Source organism: Accipiter gentilis, chromosome 4 (genome assembly GCF_929443795.1).
Source record: "Accipiter gentilis chromosome 4, bAccGen1.1, whole genome shotgun sequence".
Lineage (NCBI taxonomy): Eukaryota > Metazoa > Chordata > Aves > Accipitriformes > Accipitridae > Astur > Astur gentilis.
The window spans coordinates 13585586-13606562 of record NC_064883.1 but is presented as its reverse complement, the minus strand read 5'-3'; the positions used below and the strand labels follow the sequence as shown (position 1 = coordinate 13606562).

Here is a 20977-nt window from a genome sequence, read left to right as displayed (position 1 = left end):
CTGCCTAGGGGCTCCGTGTCCTCCGGGCAGAGGCCTCCCGTCCCGGGCGCTACGAGGGGCCAGGACCCCGGCGCAGCCGCCGCCGAGGGGCAGCCGGCCCGGCCCGGCCCGGCCGACGGCCCAGCTCCCCGCCGCAGCGCCCGTCGGGCAGCAGCCGCGGGCGGAGCTCCCCCGCCGCTCCTCCGCTGCCCCCCCGGGTGAGCTTTCCTCCTCGGGTCTTCCATCCCGCCATGCGAGCAAATAGCAGTCTGCCCTAAACCTTCTCTTTCGGGCGACAGCCGGAAACAGGAGCAGGGGAAGAAAGAGGGACTGTGACGAGGCGAGGGAAGGCACGCTGGCACACCGACCCACAGTGAGCGAGCGCAGCTTCCCCGGCTTTTGCCTTGTCCCTGCTGTGTGTGCTGCGACGCGTAGGCCCCTCCGCTCACCTTGACACCACGGCTCGTCCAGGGAGCTTCGGGGGTTCCCCTGTGTTGGCAGCGGGATAAGAAGAGCTGGCTCTCCTACCACCTCCCTCTCGCCAATAATTTTGGCTGTGCCCAGAGCCTCGCTGCTCCCCTGGGGTGTTGAGGAGTGTCATTACAGAGCAAAGGTTTGCAAGAGCGGTGGTGAGCATCTGTAGGCAGCTCTGGGGGCTTGCCTGTCTTCCTTCCTTCCTTCCTTCTGTCCTTTCTTCCTTCTTCCCTCTCTCTCTCATTCTTATGGAAAAGACATCAAAGTGCAAAACCAAACCTGGTTACCTTGCTGGGAACAGGATGCTGTGGCTGTGCCTGGGTGGTGGAGCCCCACATCAGCAAAATCAATGGAAGCGATCCACTGCCTGAGAGGAGGGAGGGACAAGGTGTCCTGAGGTGCTTCAGCAGGAGGCATGGCTTGTCCGTGTCAGCTGAACTTTGAGTGGGATGCAGGACATTACTTGAGTGGGATGCAGGACATTACTTGCTTGCCATGGGGAGGGAGGAGGATGTGCAGAGGAGGGTGTGCGGGAGAGGCAAGGACAGGTGGTGAGGGAGTGTTACATGGTTTGGATAACCAGAAAACACAGAGAAATGTAGGGAGGGGGTGACCCTGAGGAGAGGGGCTGACCACAGTAGATGGTTGGGTTTAGGGTCAGTTACTCTTCATGGAAACTGCAGCAAAAGCACCCAGCAGTAGTTAGCAGAACATGCGTGGTGCTACCTGGGACCTGTGCGCTGCTGTATGAGCCCAGGCACCACAGAAAATCCCATCATTTTGATTTGGTTTTTGCTTTGTCTTCCACTCACAAATCACGTGCTCAGGAGCAAAGGAAACTAAGCCCATGCTGTTACTGTCAAGACCCACCGCAGGAGTGCAGGGGCCAGGCGAGCTGTGGTGGGAGCTGTCTGGCTCGGGGTCTTGCCGCTGGGCTGGCTGGGGCAGCCCTCCTGGATCCCCCAGGCCTTCTGGTGGGCAGCAACCCTGCCTAGTGCTGGGGTGTGTGGACCTGTGTCTGGAGGAGGGTGGATGTGTCAGAGTCATGTCTGGGAGTCTGTGAGAGAGAGGAAAACATACTGGTGTGTTTACGTGTGAGTCTGTGCGCGCATGTATAGTTGATCTTTTGCAATGTGCATAATTCTGTGTGTTGGGAGGGAAGGGGAGAGGGGACTGTGCAGAGTTCAAAAAAATCAATTTAACTCTGGTTTGTTTGAAAATATACAGTTCTGGTGGGGATGGAGGTGGAGGCTTTGTATTCCACACTAAAACCCCCCAGTAATCATTGTGTAATTCATATGGCGTTAAACCATCTGTTTTGAAACTTCAAAAGCCGCTAAGGCAGACCTGCAGACCACTCTGGAGCATGGGATGAAGGATGCCATGTCCTGTTCTCTGTTAATGCATAGACATGACTTGGATGAGAATTGCCCTGGTTCCTTGGGCAGGCTCCCAACCCTGCTTTGCTCTTTGGAGGTGGTAAGCAAAGCTGCAAGAAGCTCCAGGGCCTTTCTAGGGATGTTTCCAGGTTTGTTCCTGCAGGCTTCCTTGTGCTCCAGGTCAGGAAAATGCATACTGTGGGATCAGCTCTCACACGGGGCACTGTCAGGACATAGAGGACTCCAGAATTTTGTCATCTGTGCAGTAACACGTAACACTGGTGAAGTAACCACCTAGATTACAGGTGTGGGTGTGACCATGGAGTTAAATAAATGACAAGCTCCTAGGAAGATGAAATGAGTAATAAGCTTAGCAGAATGACAGAACAAGTCAGGCTGTGATGATCATTGTGGTCATGGCTGATCACAGCTGGAAAGGATCCCCCCAGCTATGTGCTGGTCCTTGTGTAGGCACCCATTAGCTGCTGAGACACTCTTGGGCTGGGACAAGCAGGGTCTGCCTCAGCCAGGCAGAAACACCGCAGATTTTGCACCGAGTAGGCCGACAGTTTGATTCTTTCTTTGATTTTTGTTTGAGAAGGAATGAAAGGTCTGATTCTGTCCGCCTGTTTGTAAATCAGTGCAGTAGTTTAAGAACTAATGCACGCAAGATCTGGTGGTTACAACTACAACGTTGCCCACCAATGTGTTATGTGCATACACACAAATTACAACTGGGTTGCGATGGGCTGTTCAGTATTCCCCATACGGCGTGTACACACACACGTTGTAATTTAGCTCTCAAAGGCTGTTCACTGTGGCAAAATACCAAACTCTCTCACTGGTGGGGGTTTCTTGGGATATTCAGCAATGTACCTATTACACACGTGCACGCTTGGAGACAGGCTGCCCGAGTATCTTCAGTGGGGAAGCCTTCAGTCCGGTGTTTCCGCAGAGGCTGGACCTTTAAGACCTGCTGCAAAGGCCGCTGAAATCAGCTGAAGTTCCCCCGCTGACTTCCATGGCCAGGTATTTCAGTTCCCACAGATGCTGGGTGAAAGCCTGGTCAAGACCCAATCCCTTCAAAAGGGACAAGAGAGCAGCCAGCAGCTTTCCACGCTGACATTTACGCTGTGATTTGCTCCGTGTTCAAAGCACACCAGAAACGAGCCGAGCACCCTCGCCCTGCCCTGGCACAAACCTGTGCAGAGCCACCGCCAGCGGGCGGAAAGACTACGTAAAGGGGCTGAGAGCGGGACCCGTTTTTCGGCTTCCTTCTCCTCCTTTCTTCCCACTCACGGCGGCGGCGCATACAACCAAGGGCGCGGAGGAGCTGCCGAGCACCTCGGGCGACGCGGCCTCGCTACCTGGGCCGGCGGCAGCGGGCGCGGGGCCGCTGGGCCCCGCCGGCGGGGCTCGGGCCGCGGGGGAGCGCGGCCGCCGGGCTGTGCGGCCGGCGGCCACCGGAGGGCACGATTCCCCGCCGCTCCCCGCTCCGGCCGGCGGCGGCGGCGGCGGCGGCGGGCAGGGCTCCCAGGTGAGCCGCTCCCTCCGCGGGCAGAGGCACCCGCCGTGCTCCGGCGGCAGCCCGGGGCCCTTCGCGCCGGCTCGCCCGAGTCGCAGGGGCGTGAGAGGCTGCCCGCCCGCTCCCGGCTCTGTTCGCACAGGCTCCTCCGGAGCCGCCGTGCCTCGGCGAGCCCCGGGTGGCTTTTTCTCGCGCCGGGGCAGCGAGGGGAGGGCGGGGGGACGGCACACGGGTCCCCCGCGGACGCACGGACGCTTCGCACTGGTGCGCTTCCAGCCCACGGCGCTTTGCCACTCGCTTCGTTTGGAAGCTCCGCAAAACAGGAGGATGACACGGGAACCCTTCAAGGAATCGGCTTCATTGTCAGAACGACTACAGGGATTTTTCTTTTCTTTTTTTTTTTTTTTAAGCTCGTTGTGATGCGGTCGTTCGTCTCAAAGTCCTAACGGCTTGCTGGCATAGGAGGATGTGACGGTGGCTTTTTTTTTTTTTTTTTTTTTTTTTTTTTTTTGTGTGTGTTTTAACTTCCCGAGGCCTCGTTGCTTCCAGCGCTCCCAGCCTCTGCAGTGCGCGGCCAGCCCGGCGCCCCGACCCCCCCCCCCCCCCCACGCCCCCGCCCGGCGGGGCTGCGCCGGCGGCAGGGAGCGCTGCGCCGCTCCCCGCACGGGGCTTCGCTTTGTTCTGCATCGCCCTTTCTTCCCAATTTTCGCCTCAGGACAAGGCCAAGGAGTACCTATGTCCCGTTACCGAACAAGCCGTCCCACAGAGGAGACAAGCGTCCTGATAAATTAGGATCTGAAATGAGTTGCAACACGGGTTTTAATATGAAATCTTTTATTTATGTGTGTTTTATTCAGCTCCAGAAATAATTCCCGGGAGCGGATGGGGCTTTCTAAGCAGAGCATGAGTACCTCGGTGGAAGCTGGAGTGGTATCCTCTCCTCTACCCCAGAGAAGACCCGTCCTTCCCATTGCAAGAGATCAACGTGTCTAATGCTGTGGTGGAGCTCTGCCCCTAATTATGGCTCTGGGGCTTGTTTATGTGGTTTCATGTCTAAATCTGAAAAGACTGCTTAGTAAAACAAGCTTATCTACACTCCAGGGGATAATAGTTATTTATATTAATAATGGAGCTTATTTGCTATTTCAGCTCCTTTGATTTTTTTTTTTTTTTTTTTTGCTTTTCCCTCTCTTCCATCTTTCCTGAACTATGTAAATATATCTTTTTTGTATTCTTCCTGCTCCCACACATTATTCAAATCTATATATTCAATCTTTCAGTACACTTGGCCCATGGAAACTCCATAAAACTTCAGGCCTTTTTAGCCACAAATTCTGCTTTTTCTTCCAAGGTGGGGGAGGGAGCACCTTGGGCACAGATGATGGATAAAGCATTCCAGAAAGGCTTCTTCTTAGGGGTGAACTCAAACTCTCCCTGCAGCTCATGCAATTACGAGTCAGAGTCCTAGAGCCAGAATTTCAGCGTGGAAGTGGGCTTTTCCCCCGTTAGCCATGTCTGCACCCTGGGGAAGAACCCCCTGTGCTTCCTACTCAGTGTGGTCTGCTTTAGACTTACAGTTGCTCTTGGGATCTCACGGATGAAGGTGAAAAAAAGGGCCATGTAAGAAACAACCATGACTCACAAGAGTCCCATAGGAGTTCATTAGACAGGGTAATAGGCTCTCCTTTACCTCTGAGGCAGGCAGCAAAGCCTGGTGTGAGGGAAAGGGCCTGGAAGGTCGTCCTAACATACACATATGCTCTCCTAGGCAAATGGAAATGTTTTTTTGATTGGTAGCCTGATTGAATGCCAGGTCTGCAAGTTGGAACCCATCCACCTCCTCCTCCTCCTGCCTGGAGACCACACAGGGGCTGACTAGCCATGCAGAGGAGGGGAGCCTGGAGGGGAATGGTTCACAGAAATGAACACCCATCTCATTCTTTCCACAGTTACCTTACTTCTAAGGACACCTACTTAGAGCTAGAAGATCTTTTGAGGGAGCAGGGGTTTATTTCCATCTCTGCCAGGTTGTATTTCCTTTCAGAAAAGGCAGTCAGAGTGGAATTAAGGTTTATGTATTTCTTCCTAAGTGGGGAGGTTATAATTATTTTGTGCTATGGGCTATCAGCTATGATGCCTAAAGATCTACTGTACACCATTTCCGCTCATTTTGCAGCCCCAATCTAATTTGCCTGCCTCTAGAATATAGGATGGTGATTAGTCAGGGCACCTTGCTCACTAGGGATTGATCTGTCCGTAGGTCCACACCCTGGTTTTAATTTCTGACCAAAGGTCACGCTGTGAAGCTGATCTAGAGCACAAATTTTGTTTACCAAACTCCAGAGGAAATTTTCCAGAAAAGGCAATAGTTTATTAATATGTGAAAGTAAATTAACACACATTCACTGTTCATGTATGTGAATGTCTATGAACTCTGACCTCCAGACAAGCATCTGTATTTGTATCTACGCTGTATTGTAAAATACCATACTGCTTCTGCTTCTGCCTTGAGAAGGATCTATATCAAACATATTCTCATGCCAAAATCTACTATCTGACCTTGCAGCATAGTTCATCTCAGAAGCAGAGAAATATTCGTTTCTCCCTTTAGAACATTTGTGCTTGCATTCGTTAAGGACTTGGTCCAAAATCTTTTGACGTCAAGGGGACTGTTTCAGTGGGCTTTGGATCAAGCCCTAAAATGGGTCAATTAAATTTTAAATAAAATAAAAATGAAAACAGGTCCAGTCTGAGAGTACTGTTGAATAAAAAGAAATATTTCAGAGAGGCTGCCTTTGGAGTAAAGGGTCAGTAATTGCTCCTTAATATTTAGCTGAATTTGTGGAATATTCCATGATTAAAAAATAATTCTTTGCATGAAGGTTGTAATTTGTTTTCAGTCTTCAAAACATCCATATTTTGCGGCACAGTAGAAATGTTGTTGTTGACCTAATAAGTGCAAAGATGACTTGAGCTCAGTGGTATGTATATGGGCTGGACCCTAAGCAATAAGATATGGTCCAGATTTTCAAAGTCAGAGCAGAGACTTCATTCCAAAATACTCTCCTTACTCTAGAATATGTTCAGGTTTATGTCTCAATTCATATTCAAGCAGTTTATGAAATTTTCTAATGTTTGATCTAATGTTATTCTTTGCTGTTACACACTTTGCAATAGGGCTAATGCAGCTCTTGGTGACAGCAGATGTTGCAATTAATTTAAAGGCAGAGGATGTGCGGTGGATTATAGCATGGGCTTTATTACAAAACAGTGAAGTTTACACCTTCAGTGGGTAATCCTTTCCTCTACAACAATACAATGTATGTAAGAGCATACCTTTTACTAAAAAAGAAGGCAACATAAACACAAACTACAGCCTCACAGAGTTTACTGCACTGTTTCCTCATAGTCATTGTATCAGAGGTTTGGGTAATTTGAATGACGTATGTCTGCAGGAATTTTTGCTGAATGGGGATTATTTGACAGTAAAATGGTCATCATTCCTTTCAAAGAGATAGAAGTTTGATCAATTATATTGCAATGGCTTACAGCCATGTGCTATCTACAGTGACATTTATGATCTATTTTGGTTATCCCCAAATGGCCTTCAACCTAGCTATTATCTGCCAACATGTTAAACTTTTGGTCGGTGGAAATCCTTTAGTGTCTTGGAAAGACTCATGATGTTGTCTTCTGGCCAGATTCCATTACGGGTAACTACAACTTTATCTACATTCAGCGTATGTAATTGAGTGGCTGCGGTATGGCACACTGTCATTTGGCTTAATTTCAATCAACCAAGATAATTTTCTGTATTTTCTTTCCTATAACACTGTGTCATGTTGCTGTACAAAGCGAAACAGCTGCCACATTCTCTTTCTCGAAGACGCATCCCAGAATAGGCTGTCTCTTCTGAGAGGACAACATAGCCTCCAATTTGGCAGGTAAAATTTTGCAACACCAAATCCTTCCATCTGTGGTTTCATGTTGTCAGTTCATTGCAGAAACTAATAGTCTGGTCTAGATGTCAAACTATCTGATTTGTTAGTGTAGTTGGCAGGTTAACTGTCTAAGTCTTACCATTTCCGCACAGAATTCACTGTGGGTAGTATATTTCATCCAAAAAAAGAAGAAAAATAACCATGTTTAAAGATTAGACGCACTGTTGGGAAATTAAGTTCTTAATGCTAAATCAGATGTATAATAGGAGTACTTCATAATTGCTCACATCAAGGGTAAGGGGCCAACCCAAAGGCTATAGACAGGAGGGAAAAAGGTGATACAGACACTCAGCTATCACTACAAGAAACAGCCCTTCACATTCTCACAGACCTAGTGTAGATCTGAAGCAAGCTATACTGCTATAAAGAGATAGAAGATGCTTTTTCATTCCTTGTGGTTATGGGAGCCATTGTATTTCTTCACACATCCCCCTCCCAAACTGTTCATTGAGGCAAAAAAAGGATTTCCACTGCTCCTTATGTCACAGAGGTTAGCAAAATACTACATGACAAAAAGTTGGCATTAAACTTTGCTCAAGAGCATTTGAACATGGTATCTGAAATCCACACACACTGGAGTAGGTGCTACTGCAAGGGCGCACCAAAACTGAAGGCAATGGATTAGTGGCTCCCCAATAATAGCTGTGGCACCACAACTGATGCAGATAACTTCACCCCATTTGCAATACAGATGCAATACAGATGCAGGTGTAGGACAGCAGTGCCATACAGGTAGTTGAAGCATTATACATAGAGTGGAAACAAACCACAGCAAACATAGCTTGTGTTTTCCCTAGATTTGCACTGACTAGGAAACCTCCACAGCGCTGCCAGCACTTCCACCATGCCGCTGGAAGGCAAACATTACCAGTCTCCATGTAGACTTCCTGTCATTTGAAAATGTGTCATTGAATGTTTTCAGCAAAAGAAAAGACTTCGGTCATAAAGCCTTCTCTTCGCATCTCTGAGGTGACACTACATCTTTGGGGTGATATCGGGTGTTTCTCTGGTGTGGAAGGGATTCAGAAACCTTCCCAATAAATAATGCTAATGACCCATAGCTTCAGGAGAACTGTGTTTTGGGAGGGGAAGCAGGGTTGAAGAAGGTGTCATTAGAACTTTTCACTTTCTGTGCCATTCTCGGCTACCTAATGTGCCTTTTCAGCTTGGAGGCAAAAACCACTGACCTTATACTCCAAAACCCTCTCGAGTCAAAGACTTGGCTTATGCACTGGATCATTCAAAGGATTTGGCCAATGGGACACTGAAGATTCATGCTTTTACTGCTCTCAAAGAGAATATGAGAAATCTCTGGGTTGGTTTTTTTTTCAGGAAATATGCTTGTATATTTTAAATATGACAAGTACCATATGTTCTCATCATAGTTTTGGTAGAACTCATTTCTCTCCAAGGGCAAACCCCACGCTATTAACATCACAGAACTTCCTCAGTATAATGTGGTTCAGTCTTAGGTATGGCAGCTGTGATCCGAGAGGGGATACTGTAATCATTCAGTTCCTGGATATGTGGAACATATAACTGAGAATTGACTTATACTGTTGTCAACCCACATATGGTTGACAGAATAAAGTAATGGACATATGCATGTCTCCAAATTGAATACCTTGGGGCTGCTAAAGGTGTTTTCAGCAATAGGACTTGAACTCCATCTTACCAAGGCTTGGTTTAGTAGTTCAAGCACAGTTATCGTACTTCGGTGAAAGCTCCATTTGCTCATGATTAAAATTTGGGTTCTATATGTCAAGGAGGTGGCACTTGATGAGGACCTAAACTATCAGTTTAATCATATTTGGCAACATGCAAGATATCTGCAAAGAAAATTTAAACTGGCTCAGATGTAATATGAAATGAATTCCACACTTCTTCAAGTAAGGCAGGGAAAGATCCGAGATAGCCCTTCATTTCACAGTCTCTCAATCATCTTTTCCCTGTTTCTTTTTCTTTTTCTCTCTTTTTTTTTTTTTTTTTTTCTCTGTGACTATTATTTGTCATCCTACAACATCTCTTGCATCTGGTAGTTTGCAGAGTTATGAGAGTCAAGGGTGCTGAAGAGTTACTGCAGTGTTCTGGCGTATCATTAAAATATGATTAAAGATAGATTAAAACACCTTTCTGCATATTCACTTAATTCTCTTTACTTTTTTTTTTATATGTGATAATATTAACAACAAAAATGTGAACTACTTAAAAGTGTAAGCACTCCCAAATGTCCCAGATGATATTGCTGAGTCCTAAATCTCTGATTCAACTCAAAGTTATTTAAGAATAATTTTGAAATTATTCCTGTACTCCAAAAATTTCCTGCCAACTCAATGGCTTAGTTATGTACATTATTCTAAAAGACTTCATAGGAGCTTAGATGGCCAAGATCAGGTCCAAGAGCACCTTGAAACATCTGAAACACTTCAGCATTTGGATAATTACATACTTTTGGGGCCAACCCACATTTCTCTTTGGAAAATGTTTCCCCTGCATGGCTGCAGACAACAGATGGATCATATGATCTCTGCATTTGGAAAGATGGCATAATTCTGGCAGACTGTCAGTTAAGTGAAGGGGCCTGATTTCAGATCCTCATTAAGAAAATGTACAACCACACAGAGTGGACTGAATGGCAGAATGTGATCACTGGCGCCAGCTTTAATAGAAAATATAGCACACTGTTGCAACATGAAATCTGATGTGCTGTGGCTGGATCTAGCTCTACCGGGTTTTGCGTTCATTTTTCACACAAATGTGTTTTAAAGGAGACATTCTTTGTATTGCAAGGGCCCTCTGTTTGCCAGGAGAAAGAGAAGCAGAGCAGTGGAGGGGTAAAAGGCAAATTCAAAGAGCCACCAGCGTTAGGGTCGGAGCGTTGTTGGGTCTTCCCTTAAACTTGCAAAAGTTTCTGTGTATTGTCTGTGTATTGAAACTTTTCTTTATCTTTCTAATCTCTCGTCGTATTTATTAGGGTGGGTGTTTTTTTGCAGCTGGCATTTTACCCAGAAACACCCGGTGGAGACAGCATGGCCCCTTCCCGCTGCAGGGCTCTGGGGGCAAGGCCCAGTGCCCTTTTCTGCAACCAAATTTCCACAGAGAGGCAGCCCTGCCGAGTACCAAAGAGCTTGCGTAGGAATCCCAGGGCACTGTAAAACACAATACAGTTTTCCAGCAATACTGGGTATGAGCAGTAAAGGCACTGTAATCACTCCTCACAGCTGAAAACGGCAAGTGCAGCTGCACAACTTCATTTCACCACCAAGGACCAAAATAATGGCTATGGCTTCAGGTCACAACTTTTACCTGCAGTGACCTCCAAAAAGTCAGGATCTTTATATGATATCTCATCTTGGCCACACAAAAAGTGAATGACCCTGAATCACTGGTTGTTTTGAAAGTCTTTGTTAAGCTGCCTTTCAGCTGGATCAGAGGCATCATCTATCCCTCATGAACCTGAAATGTTCAAGCAGTGATGGTATTTGCTGTGGTATATTTATTCCTGTATCTCTTGTGCTATAGTCACCGCTCTTTCCTCTGATAACTGCAGGTTTCAAAGGTCAGAATTCATTAACAAAGTTAAAGACTGTACAGTAAGTAAACAATGCTAGAAAAAAAAAGAAGTATAAACGTGTGAATTAACTTCTGTTCCTTTATTTATGGTGAAGACCCTCCATGCACGGATTTCCTCTTTGTTGTGTAGAAAATCATAAAATGCGCTACCTTCCCTTGAACCCCTGTAAGGCTTGGAGCAAGACAAGACGGAACTGGAAGTAACATGGACAATCTTTCTTCTGCTGTCGGAGCTAAAGAGAAACAATTAAACCAACAGGAGGCTCTTTCTCTTTTTGAAATTATGGCAGAGGTATGACAAAAGCATAAACAGGCCTAGCATGTCAGGGTGCCTGATTACTTTGGTTTGAAATAAAGCTCCGTGCGACCATAGTGAAGCCTGTCCTGCAATAGCTCTGTGCAAGAACCATTCAAAATCCTTGAGTGGAGGAGATGGTCCGAGTCACAGTTACAGCACTGAAGCCTTTGTGAGCAGTATAAGGCACACTAAGATAATATAATGCACACAACAATTTGAATAGATTACAGGCCTTACAAGTATACATTTGTGTGAAAATTGACAATACAAAAGTAAAGATTACAGGATTGGTCCCCTACTTTGACTTCTTCGAAGGAATAGGAATTTCAGGTGTGTAAGGACCACTGAACTGGACTGTGGCTGGCGATCAGCAGAGTGGCGGTTGTGAAAAATTTCAGGGGTGTAAAATTTAGTGCCACCCAGACCAAAGGTTACCCCTGAAACTAGGATAGAGACAGGAAAAAGTAAAATCTGGATAAAATACAGGCAAATTTTAAAATAATACCTGAGCTGCAGTTTTTAAAAAGCTAAATTTTTAAGGCGATTGCAGTTAAATATTTTTGTTCAGGCAATTCTTTTATTCTGGATACAATTCTGTGATGAATGTTCATTTCAATACCTGAAACAAGCATGCTTTTTGAAGTAAAGTTTAAGAGAAAATAATCTGAACTGATTATACTTAGCAACTTTTTAGAAAAGACAACAATTTTTACTGTACTACAAAAAGACTATAACTAGCATACCTAGCTGCCCTTGTAACTGTTCTGTTGTACAAGTAGTAGGAAAAGCCTCAGTATTTCGGCTATTTTTAATTTAAAAAAAAATTTAATTAAAAAAAACCCCCGAAGGTCCAAGTTCATTGAAAGGACCAAAAGGGATACATAGAAAATCTCTTTGAGAAGCACCACTGATCTGAAGGAGAACAAAAATAAATCAAAACCTCTTTTCCATTGGTTTTGCTTAGTACCCCCACGACTTCAAAAATGAATTTATTTTAAAGTTTGTAAGAGAGAAAAAAAAGTGTTGTTGGACTAAGACTTCACTTATCAAGTTTCATCCTGGAGGGAATTTTTATAGCTGAGTTATAAACCCTCCACACTAGACTGTTTATAATGGAAATGCTGACAAATGCGATAATAAACACCAATCATGTGGCCATAGTAGCTGGTCAGAATGTGGATGCAGGAGTTTGCCGTGCTATCATAATATTTTGTTCTTGTTTCCAGCCCTAATTTGCTTAAACCTGCTTTCAGGTTGAGCAGCTGTAAAACAAGATCAGTCTGACTAGGTTGCAAAATCATTTGATTATTTATACGTCTCTTAGAAAACTAGCAAATGTCTCTGAAATATGATTTCATTTAGACTTATTTTTTGGTTTACATGTCTGAATACTAATTGTAACGTGATAGCTTCAAGGGAAGTCAACTTTCTACCAAAAGGCAGCCTTCAGTGGGCAAAAAGAATATAAACAAACCCGCCTCAGACCAGGATCTAAAAATGGGTTATGATCAAACAGCTCTAAGGCTTTAAAAACCCCCTTATTATCTCTTCCCAGCAGAAACTGACACTGTCAGTTTTTGTTCTTAATGCGGTGATAATGGCATGGTGCTTGGGGGAGACCAAGGACAGCAGTTGGCCTCAGCCTTGGTGGCAGCAGGGTTTCTGAGCAGGGGAAAGAGCCTTTCCCTGCAGTGGGTGAAATCCTAGCCTTCCTGAAGTTAGGAGCATTTTTGCACTCACTTCATCAGGGCCAGGGTTTCGCTGGCTTCCCGGGCCTGATATGCTGTTTTATTGCACTGTGACTCCACAGACTAGGATGCAGCTCTCTTGGAGTGAGACGAGGGTGAGGGGAGAAGGGACCCCACAGCCTTGTTATTGCAGGGGGATGGGATTGCACGCCAGCAAGAAGCTTGTCTGCAATGTTACCGTGATGTGTCTGTATTCTTAGCAGACTGAGCTTCCAGGACTTCAACACATCCACATGGGCCAAGTGATGGGTCAGTGTGGTATCTTGCTGTGTCACTGAGCTCTTCATGGGCATAAGGGCATGCTTTAGTTTTAACACAGGTGTCTAAGAAAAAATTGCATCTAGATACCGTTCTGGTAAATCTTTGCCAGTTTTGGAAAAGCATGAAACATAAAAAATTAAAGTCCTCTTCATCAGGCTCATCTATAAATCAATGTGTGGCTGAGACACTCCTCCAAAGTCTGACGAAACACAAACTGCATCTGGATACTTTATCGGTGCTGTTTGCGTATTATGTTCGTTGTCTTATACCGTAACTGCATTTTTAATTTCTAATGCTATTTTTAGAATCAGTGGCTCATATAAGAATGTTACTACCGTTCTGTATTGCTGCTGCAAAATTTCCGGTGATCCGTTAAAAATTAGGATCCATAATGCAAGATCCAGATTTTGATTTGTATTTAAAAATAAAATGTAAGATTTTCTTTCTGCTTTTGTCTAGTCTTTAACACAAGTATGGAAAAAACCTTGGATCTTGAGCAAATTCCAATGTTTTGTTATTAAACCGAGAAGAGAAACCCAATAATTTCTGAATTATCTGTTACAGACGTGTTTACATTATGAATCTCTTAACTTAAGACTCTGTGTGCTTTGAGTTCTAATTTTATCCAGTGACATGAGCAAGAAAAAATATGAAAAGATACATAAGCATGCGTTAGGAAGCACAGTTGTACAGAGATCATAAAGCAATAGTGCTAACAAGTGAATATTGAATTGAATATTTCATTGTCCTTAAAGAATTTGTCTTCATCGTTTTGCTTGAGACAGTGGTAACAACAAAATGCATCTGGGTCATGTGAACAGTTGTTGCTTTTGGAACATTGTTCATTCTTAGTTCCTTTTCTCATTTTATTTTTAGCAAAAAAAAAAAAAAAAAAATCAACACAAACCATCTGAAGAGGTGAAACACCCCAGTTTCTAGAGAGGATCCAGCTGCATTAACTATCCAACTGCCTCTTGGAAAGAAAACATTCTGACAACTGGAGAGCAGATGCAATGTGTGGAGTCAGGGAGGTCAACAAAAACAAGTGGAAAAAGAAACCGAGGAAACAAGTGAAAAGAGAGAGAGTATTCGAGTATTGATACGGGACATTATTAGATCGCTTGTGATAATATTAAAGTGAACGGAATGAGAAAACGAAGAAGAATCACCACAGGAGCTGACACAACAGGAGAGAAGAAATCGAAGAGGTATCAGGGTGGGATTTGGTTCGCGGCCATACTAGCCTGAATCCGGGGTGAATCTTGATTTCACTAGCATCACGGCAATTTTATACGGTGGAGACGAAAGCTGTCCTGCCCGCTCCTGCAGAACCACCGCCCTGGACGGGACCTTTGCCCCCGAGGTGACGGCAGCCCGGGCTGGGCCCCCGGCAGGCCGGGCCCCCGGCAGGCCAGGCCGGCTGCCGCCCGTCTGCGGCAACCACGGGCAGAAGCCCACGTCTTTCCCGGGCGGCGGCGGGGGAAGGTGCCAGCGGCAGGGAGAGCCGGGGCGGGGCGGGGGAGCGGGAGCCCAAAGACCCGTCAGGAAGGGCCGAAGAAGCTTCTAAGGGAGACCCCCGCGCCCCCTGCCCCACTCCCAGCCCGGCCCCGGCCTCCCCCTCCGCCGCCGCTCTCCCCGGCTCTCGCCCCTCTTGACGAGGGGCTGCGAGGCGCTGGTAGGTAACGCTAAAAGAACGATCCCTGCGGCGGACCCGGTCCCCGTCCCCGTCCCCAGGCTACGGCCGGCCCGGGCTTCCCTCTTCCCTCCCGCTCGGGCTTTTCAGAATTTATTTATTTATTTATTTATTTTCTCTCCTGGCAGCAATGAAACCTACAGGAGGGGCGGACCCCCCCCCCCCCCCCCCCCCCAAACTCCGGCGAGGGGGAAAAGGGCTTTTTTTCCGTGACGTCCCCGAAATCAAAGCCCACAGGCTCACAAGTTTTCTCTCTCGGGAGGGCGCAGGCGGCTTCCCAGCCTTGCCTCGCCGGGGCGGGGGAGGCCGGCTCGACCCCGCCGCGCCGGGCCGGGCCGGGCCGGGCCGGGGAGCGCCGGGCCCTCCTCCGCCAGCTCCTGCTCGGTGCGAGCGACGGCGCTGGCGGCCCACACGCCAGGACAGAGCTGGTCCCGGGAAGAGAACGGTGACAACAAACGGTCGCGTCCAGATGCGCCGCTTCACTGGCCCTGTGACACAACGGCATGGACTTGGCAGGCTGGATTTCAAAGAAGAGGGAGTTGTTGTTTATTTTTTAAGAAAGCAGAAAGCGCTGGGTTAAAACGCACACGCCGAGATTTTCCTAGTCCCTGGCAGGCGGCTGGGCAGGCGACGGAATCCGCGGGAAGCCCATTCCGCAGGGCGGAGCGGCTCTGCTGCCCCGGCCGAGCCTTCCTCGGCAGCGACAGCTGGCAAGAGCTGCGAAGCAAGCAGGCGGCGCGGCACAAGCCGGCGGGCCTCAGCCCTTCGGTTTTCCCCTTCCCCTTCCCAAACTCATGTAGATTAGCAAATCTACACGTACTGGGCCTCCCCACCCCTCCTCCGGCCCACTCCTCCCCCCGCCCGCAGCGAACGCACGCACGCTTCCCCGAACCCTCCTCGTTTCGCATCCCACGCCCACGCGGTCCCGGCCGCCGTGGGAGCAGCCGAGGCAGGAGCCGCGGCTCCGGACCCGAGGCAGGAGGCGCCCCGGGCCACCTGCCCGGGGCCGTGGGTGGTGCCCGGCCCCCAGCCCCCAGCCCCCAGCCCCCTCCCGCCGGGCCCCGGCGCTCCCTAGCTCGCCTCCCGCCTGCCGCAGCCGTCCAGGAGCTCGGTCATGAAGGAGATGTACACTATGGCCAGGCGCAGGGTCTCTATCCGGGAGAGCCTCTTCTCGTAGGCGAAGGTGGGCACCTTCTTCCTCAGCTGATCAAACGCCTCGTTGAGGTTGAACATCCTCTTCCTCTCCCGTACGTTGGCAGCCTGGCGCTGGGCGTAGGTGATAACGCGCTTTCTCCTGGGCCTGTCCAGGAGGGAAGCGCCGCGCATCGCCTCCTCGTCCTCCTCCTCCTCTTCCTCGTCTTCGGCACCTCCGTCTCCCAGGGCAGCCAGGGGCAGCCCCCGGGCCATGCCCTCCCGCAGCGACAGGGCTCCGTCCCCGACGGGAGGCCCGGAGGTGACCTCGCGGAGCCCCAGGCCCGGCCCGGCCCCGGGGGGGCCCTGGGGGGCGCCCAGGGAGAGGTCGGCCACGAAATCCAGCACCGAGGCGCCCAGCAGCCGCTCTGGGCAGGGCGCTTGCGGGGCTCTGCCGCGCAGCTCGGCCAGCAGCCCCGGGCGCCGGTGGGCTGGGAAGAGGCTGGCTGACATCTTACTCCAGAGGGGGCTTAATCTGGTCCCCCATCCCCAGCCCCAGCGGCGTTAATATTTATAACCCCCCGGATAACAGGATTAGCAGGACTAGAAAGAGCGGCTGTAAAACTTCTCGCCGTGACGCTGATGAGAGGAGACAGGCAGCCCCCTCGGGGACGCGTGGATGCTCCCGAGAGAGGAGTCCCCAGCGAGTCAATCCTGTCACAGCGATCAAGGACAGTTCCTTCTTGGCAAAACCCGCCGCTCTTACCTGCTGAGCACTTTTGTCTCTCCTTACACACCCGCAACCAAACGATTTTCAGCCTCTTTAAAGCCCGCGGCCGCAGAGCCGGGCGTCCGCTGGGCTTGTTTTCCTGCTTTCTGTCGGGATCTCTGAACCCTGCGAGCCAGCCTGACAATTGATGTCAGGCAAGTGCGTGTATGCTTTTAATGATGTCCTGAAGAGGGGACCTGCACGCAGAGGGTCACCGGGGAATGTTTACCCTGTATCCCAGCGCAATGGGAGCTGAATGACAGGACCTCCATTAGCCTAAGTAAGCTTTGCAGGGGACCCGATATTGCATTCCCAGTAGTAACTGTTGGAATCGTCTCTCCATTCCCCCTAAATCCCCTTCAACTAGAGTTCAAACATCTTTCCAGTAAAAGGCTGCTTCGCGAAGCTCATTTCGGTTCAGGCAATCTCAAAAGCGCTCGCTTTGAAACTCCTGCCTCCCGCCCATGAGACGAGGATAAGCCGGTCCCAGCCGGGGCAGCGGTTGCTCTTAACACCTTTGGTAGAGCCGTCCCGGTCACCGGCGCCGCACACGGGAATCGACCGGACTGCACGCACTGATAACGCTGGACGCGTAGCGCAAAATACCGTGAAACGCATATAAACACACCCGTACACCCGACACCGCTGAATACCTTTCTTTGATCAAGGTTTCCTTGGGGACGGACGTTGGGGCTTGTTTTGCTTTTGTCTTGGGAGGCTGGAAGAGGTTAGGGGCTGTGTCTTCACCCTCCCACCCCATAGACCGTCACCTCCAAACGAACAGCCTGGCCCTGGCAATCCCGGGCAGCGTTAGACACACCCGGGCCGAACCGGATCGATTTTCTTTGGCACACGATTTGTGCGGGCAGCTCGCTTCGGAGCGGCTGGCCGTTGCTCTTGCGCTGCCTTCTTAAAGCCTAATCTGCGCCTTTGTCATGCGTTGTCGCCACTCTCGCTTTGGGGCTAATTAGTCTCTAATTTCTAAGGCGATTTCAAAGCCCATCAGATCAAAGGAGGCGGGTGTCCCGCTCCGCCAAAATCCTTCCTGTTTTGCCTAGGGGACCGCAAACCTTCCCCGCCGCGGACCGGGATCTGCCGTCGTTTACAACACAGTGAGCGAACCACGCGTCCCACTTTCCTGGGAAAGATGCCGCGGGAAGCACGCTGCCCCTCCCAGCTCCCCCGGCCCGGGGCGGGGGGGGGGGGGGGGGGGGGGGAGGGGGCTCCGAGGGCTGCCAGGGCCGGGGGGCGGGCAGGGCGCGGAGCGGCGCGGAAGGTGAGCGGCAGCGGAGCTACGTTGGACAGCTCCGGAGCGGGGCGCAGCCGGCCCCGGCGGCCGCGGCGGCGCTGCGGGTACCCGGCGGCCCTGCAGAAGGGGGACCCTTCCCTCCCAGCCTTCCTCCGGGCCGAGAGCCGACCTCTCCCCGGCCCCACCACCACCACCACCACCACCACCACCACGGCCGCTGCTGCGGCAGGTGCTGGGCGGCGCGGTGGCGGCCTTAAGGATTCCATGGCACGCCTAAGGCTAAATAAAGAGCAAGTTGCCGGGAGGATGGTTTTGTTCGTACTAGCGCTAAAGAGGTTTCTCAGCGAACAGGGAGAAGGCGGCTCAGAGACGGGCGTATTTATGACAAATGTCGGTCATTAAAACACCTGGTGAACGAGCTCAGGAGGCAAAGAGGAGCTGTGAAACATCTGTGGGGACAAGCGTTGACTAGGGAGCATCCAAAAGTCACAGCAAGTCGCAGAGCTCTAAGTGTTAAGTGTTACATAAAAACGCTCGGCGGGCGAAAGAGCAGGCAAATATTTATGATCGATCCGCAAAGGAATGTAACTTATTTGAGCTCTTTCTAGGTGAGGTGGCAAGTATTTCGTTTAAAGACGTGGAGGTATAAATTACGGACAAATGCCAGCAAAGATGTGTCACGACAGGGTGCAAAATTATCGGGGAAATACAAATACTTCAGATAAAGAAAGAAATGAATGGAGAAATGTGAAGGCGTCAACTCTGCGCCAATCTTCACCCGAATTTACCGTCGTGTGGGAAACCAGCGTTTAGAAGAGGATAAAGCAGCCCTTCACCACGGTCTCTTCACATCTCTAGTTTCAGATTTTTTGCAGGACACAAACTACAAAGACAACCGGAACCAGAAGCGTTTTATATTGCAAGAACGTAAAGGGAGAAGGTTGTTGAGGCAGTATTGCACCACAAAGCGATATACCATGAAACATAACAGATTAATGCAGGGTGTGCCTCTCACTGAATCCTTAAAGGAAGCACTAAAGCCAGCACTAAGCCAGGACTGGGAGGTCCTAGCAGCAGATGAAGACTTGTAGCCAAGATGAATCCTCCTGTCAAACTGATTTAATTGCTGCTTTGTTTCTTGTTTTATTTTTTTTTTGTGTGTGTGTGTGTGGGTGTGTGGGTGGGTTTTGTTTGTTTGTTTTTGTTTATTTTTTTGGGGGGGGGGTCATTGAGCTCATTATGAACTGTGATTTGAGGTATGTTTTTGAATATTTTTTTCATATTTGGTGGTTTTTATCACATCGGGGAAAGTGTGGAGGTGAGGAAGTGCATAATGAATATCCAGTGCTGCAGGGGACAGGTTTTCAGTGCATAGACAATGAAACGATATAGGGGAAGTGGAACGAACTCTCATGAGAGGCTGCTTTATACTCTGAAATCTTCTCAGACCAGATTAGGTGCTCAAAGGGGTGTTCTAGATTTGTTTTAACTAAGAATACAGTTTGTTCTATAATTGTTTACCTTCCTTTACCCACCTCTTATCCTACCTTTTCATTTCACTTGTTTACCATAAAAAAATTTGCTCACAAGATGCTTACTGAGCACTGATGGCTACACCTCCGAGCCAGTCTGCAGCTATTTCCATTTTTTTTTTTTTTTTTTTTTTCCAGAAATACCTATGATATGATTCTTGATGTTCATGTAGGGTTTGGCTTTAAAACCCAAACCACAACAGCTTTTCTGATCTATTAGCCCTAACAGAAAAGCATATATAACCTTTTCTGCCCATACTCTGATTATGTCATGGTTGTTACCAATTTTGAAAATCAATGTCTCTTAACAAGCCTCCCTATATAACAAATCCAATATCCTTTGTACTAACAGGAACAAGGGCAACGTGCATCTTAATTCAGCGTACTTCTATGGAAAAAGTTTTACTCCCCTTTTAACCTTGTGTACTGAGTCCCTGTGCTGATAATTTTCCATATTATCACACAGGCAAAGGCAGCCATTCTGATGACTTAGCATTACCGATTGAGATGTTATAGATTTAATGTCTCGATGCATTATGAGATTATATAGGCAGGGAACATTGGACTGTGATAGAGTTTATGTTCAAGGAGTTTATGTCTGAGTCAGTTGTGAAGCTGAAGGAGACTAAATAAAAAGTTTCAAATGAATTGGTCGGTACTGTTTCGAGTGGCTTGCAATGAAACCAGAAAGGAGGAGAGTCCTGAAGACAAAGTCAAAGCTAATGTAAACCAGAGCAAGCAGTGCCTTGCTGGTTGAAACAGCTGGGAAAGACTTTGGTATGCTGCAGATAGATTAAGTGTATGGACATGAGGACAAGGTAACCTCACTTTGACTTCTTCAGGTCTCACGTGCATAAAGAATTGATTGACTCCATCAGTTAAGAAAAATAAAATGGATACTAGAAATGGGCTCATATTATCTAACTGCTGGCTCTTATCCAAGTATCAAGTTCTCATGGAGACACTCTGAGTCTTGCAGAGATCTGAGCACCTGTAGTGGACTCTTCAGTCCACCTGAAGTCTATCTGCCCTGACAGACTGTCTAAGGAGCTTGGGGATACTGGCTTCTAACTCAGATTAACTTCAGTCCTATGGGATGAACCTTGGCTCTAGAATTAGCAGTTTATGAATAAATGCTAAAAAAAAAATTTAATAAATCCAGTAAGGTATACATCCCGAGTATGTGGGCAAACACAACTGGATATATTCGGGTGCAGTGACTAGAATTTCAGTCTGGAAGTGTTCTCTGCAACCTTTTTTTTCACAAGTACTTTATGTGTCTAGGCAATATAAGGATTAACTTTATTCCTTATGTTGATGGTATATGTGAGTAACCTCTACTTACAAAACAGGTGAAGTCCAGCA

At 48.3% G+C, this 20977-nt stretch overlaps 1 protein-coding gene across 1 annotated transcript; it reads right to left on the bottom strand.

Annotated features, from left to right (window-relative positions):
* Window positions 1-16002: 16002 nt before the first annotated feature.
* Window positions 16003-16575, bottom strand: FERD3L (Fer3 like bHLH transcription factor). Its single transcript, XM_049798597.1, has one exon. The coding sequence runs from the start codon at window positions 16573-16575 to the stop codon at window positions 16003-16005; it is 573 nt and encodes a 190-aa protein (XP_049654554.1).
* Between the last annotated feature and the right edge of the window lie 4402 nt (window positions 16576-20977).

Bases quoted from the DNA above. Each gene is read 5' to 3' on its own strand.
- FERD3L (XM_049798597.1), bottom strand. From the start codon at position 16,575: ATGTCAGCCAGCCTCTTCCCAGCCCACCGGCGCCCGGGGCTGCTGGCC.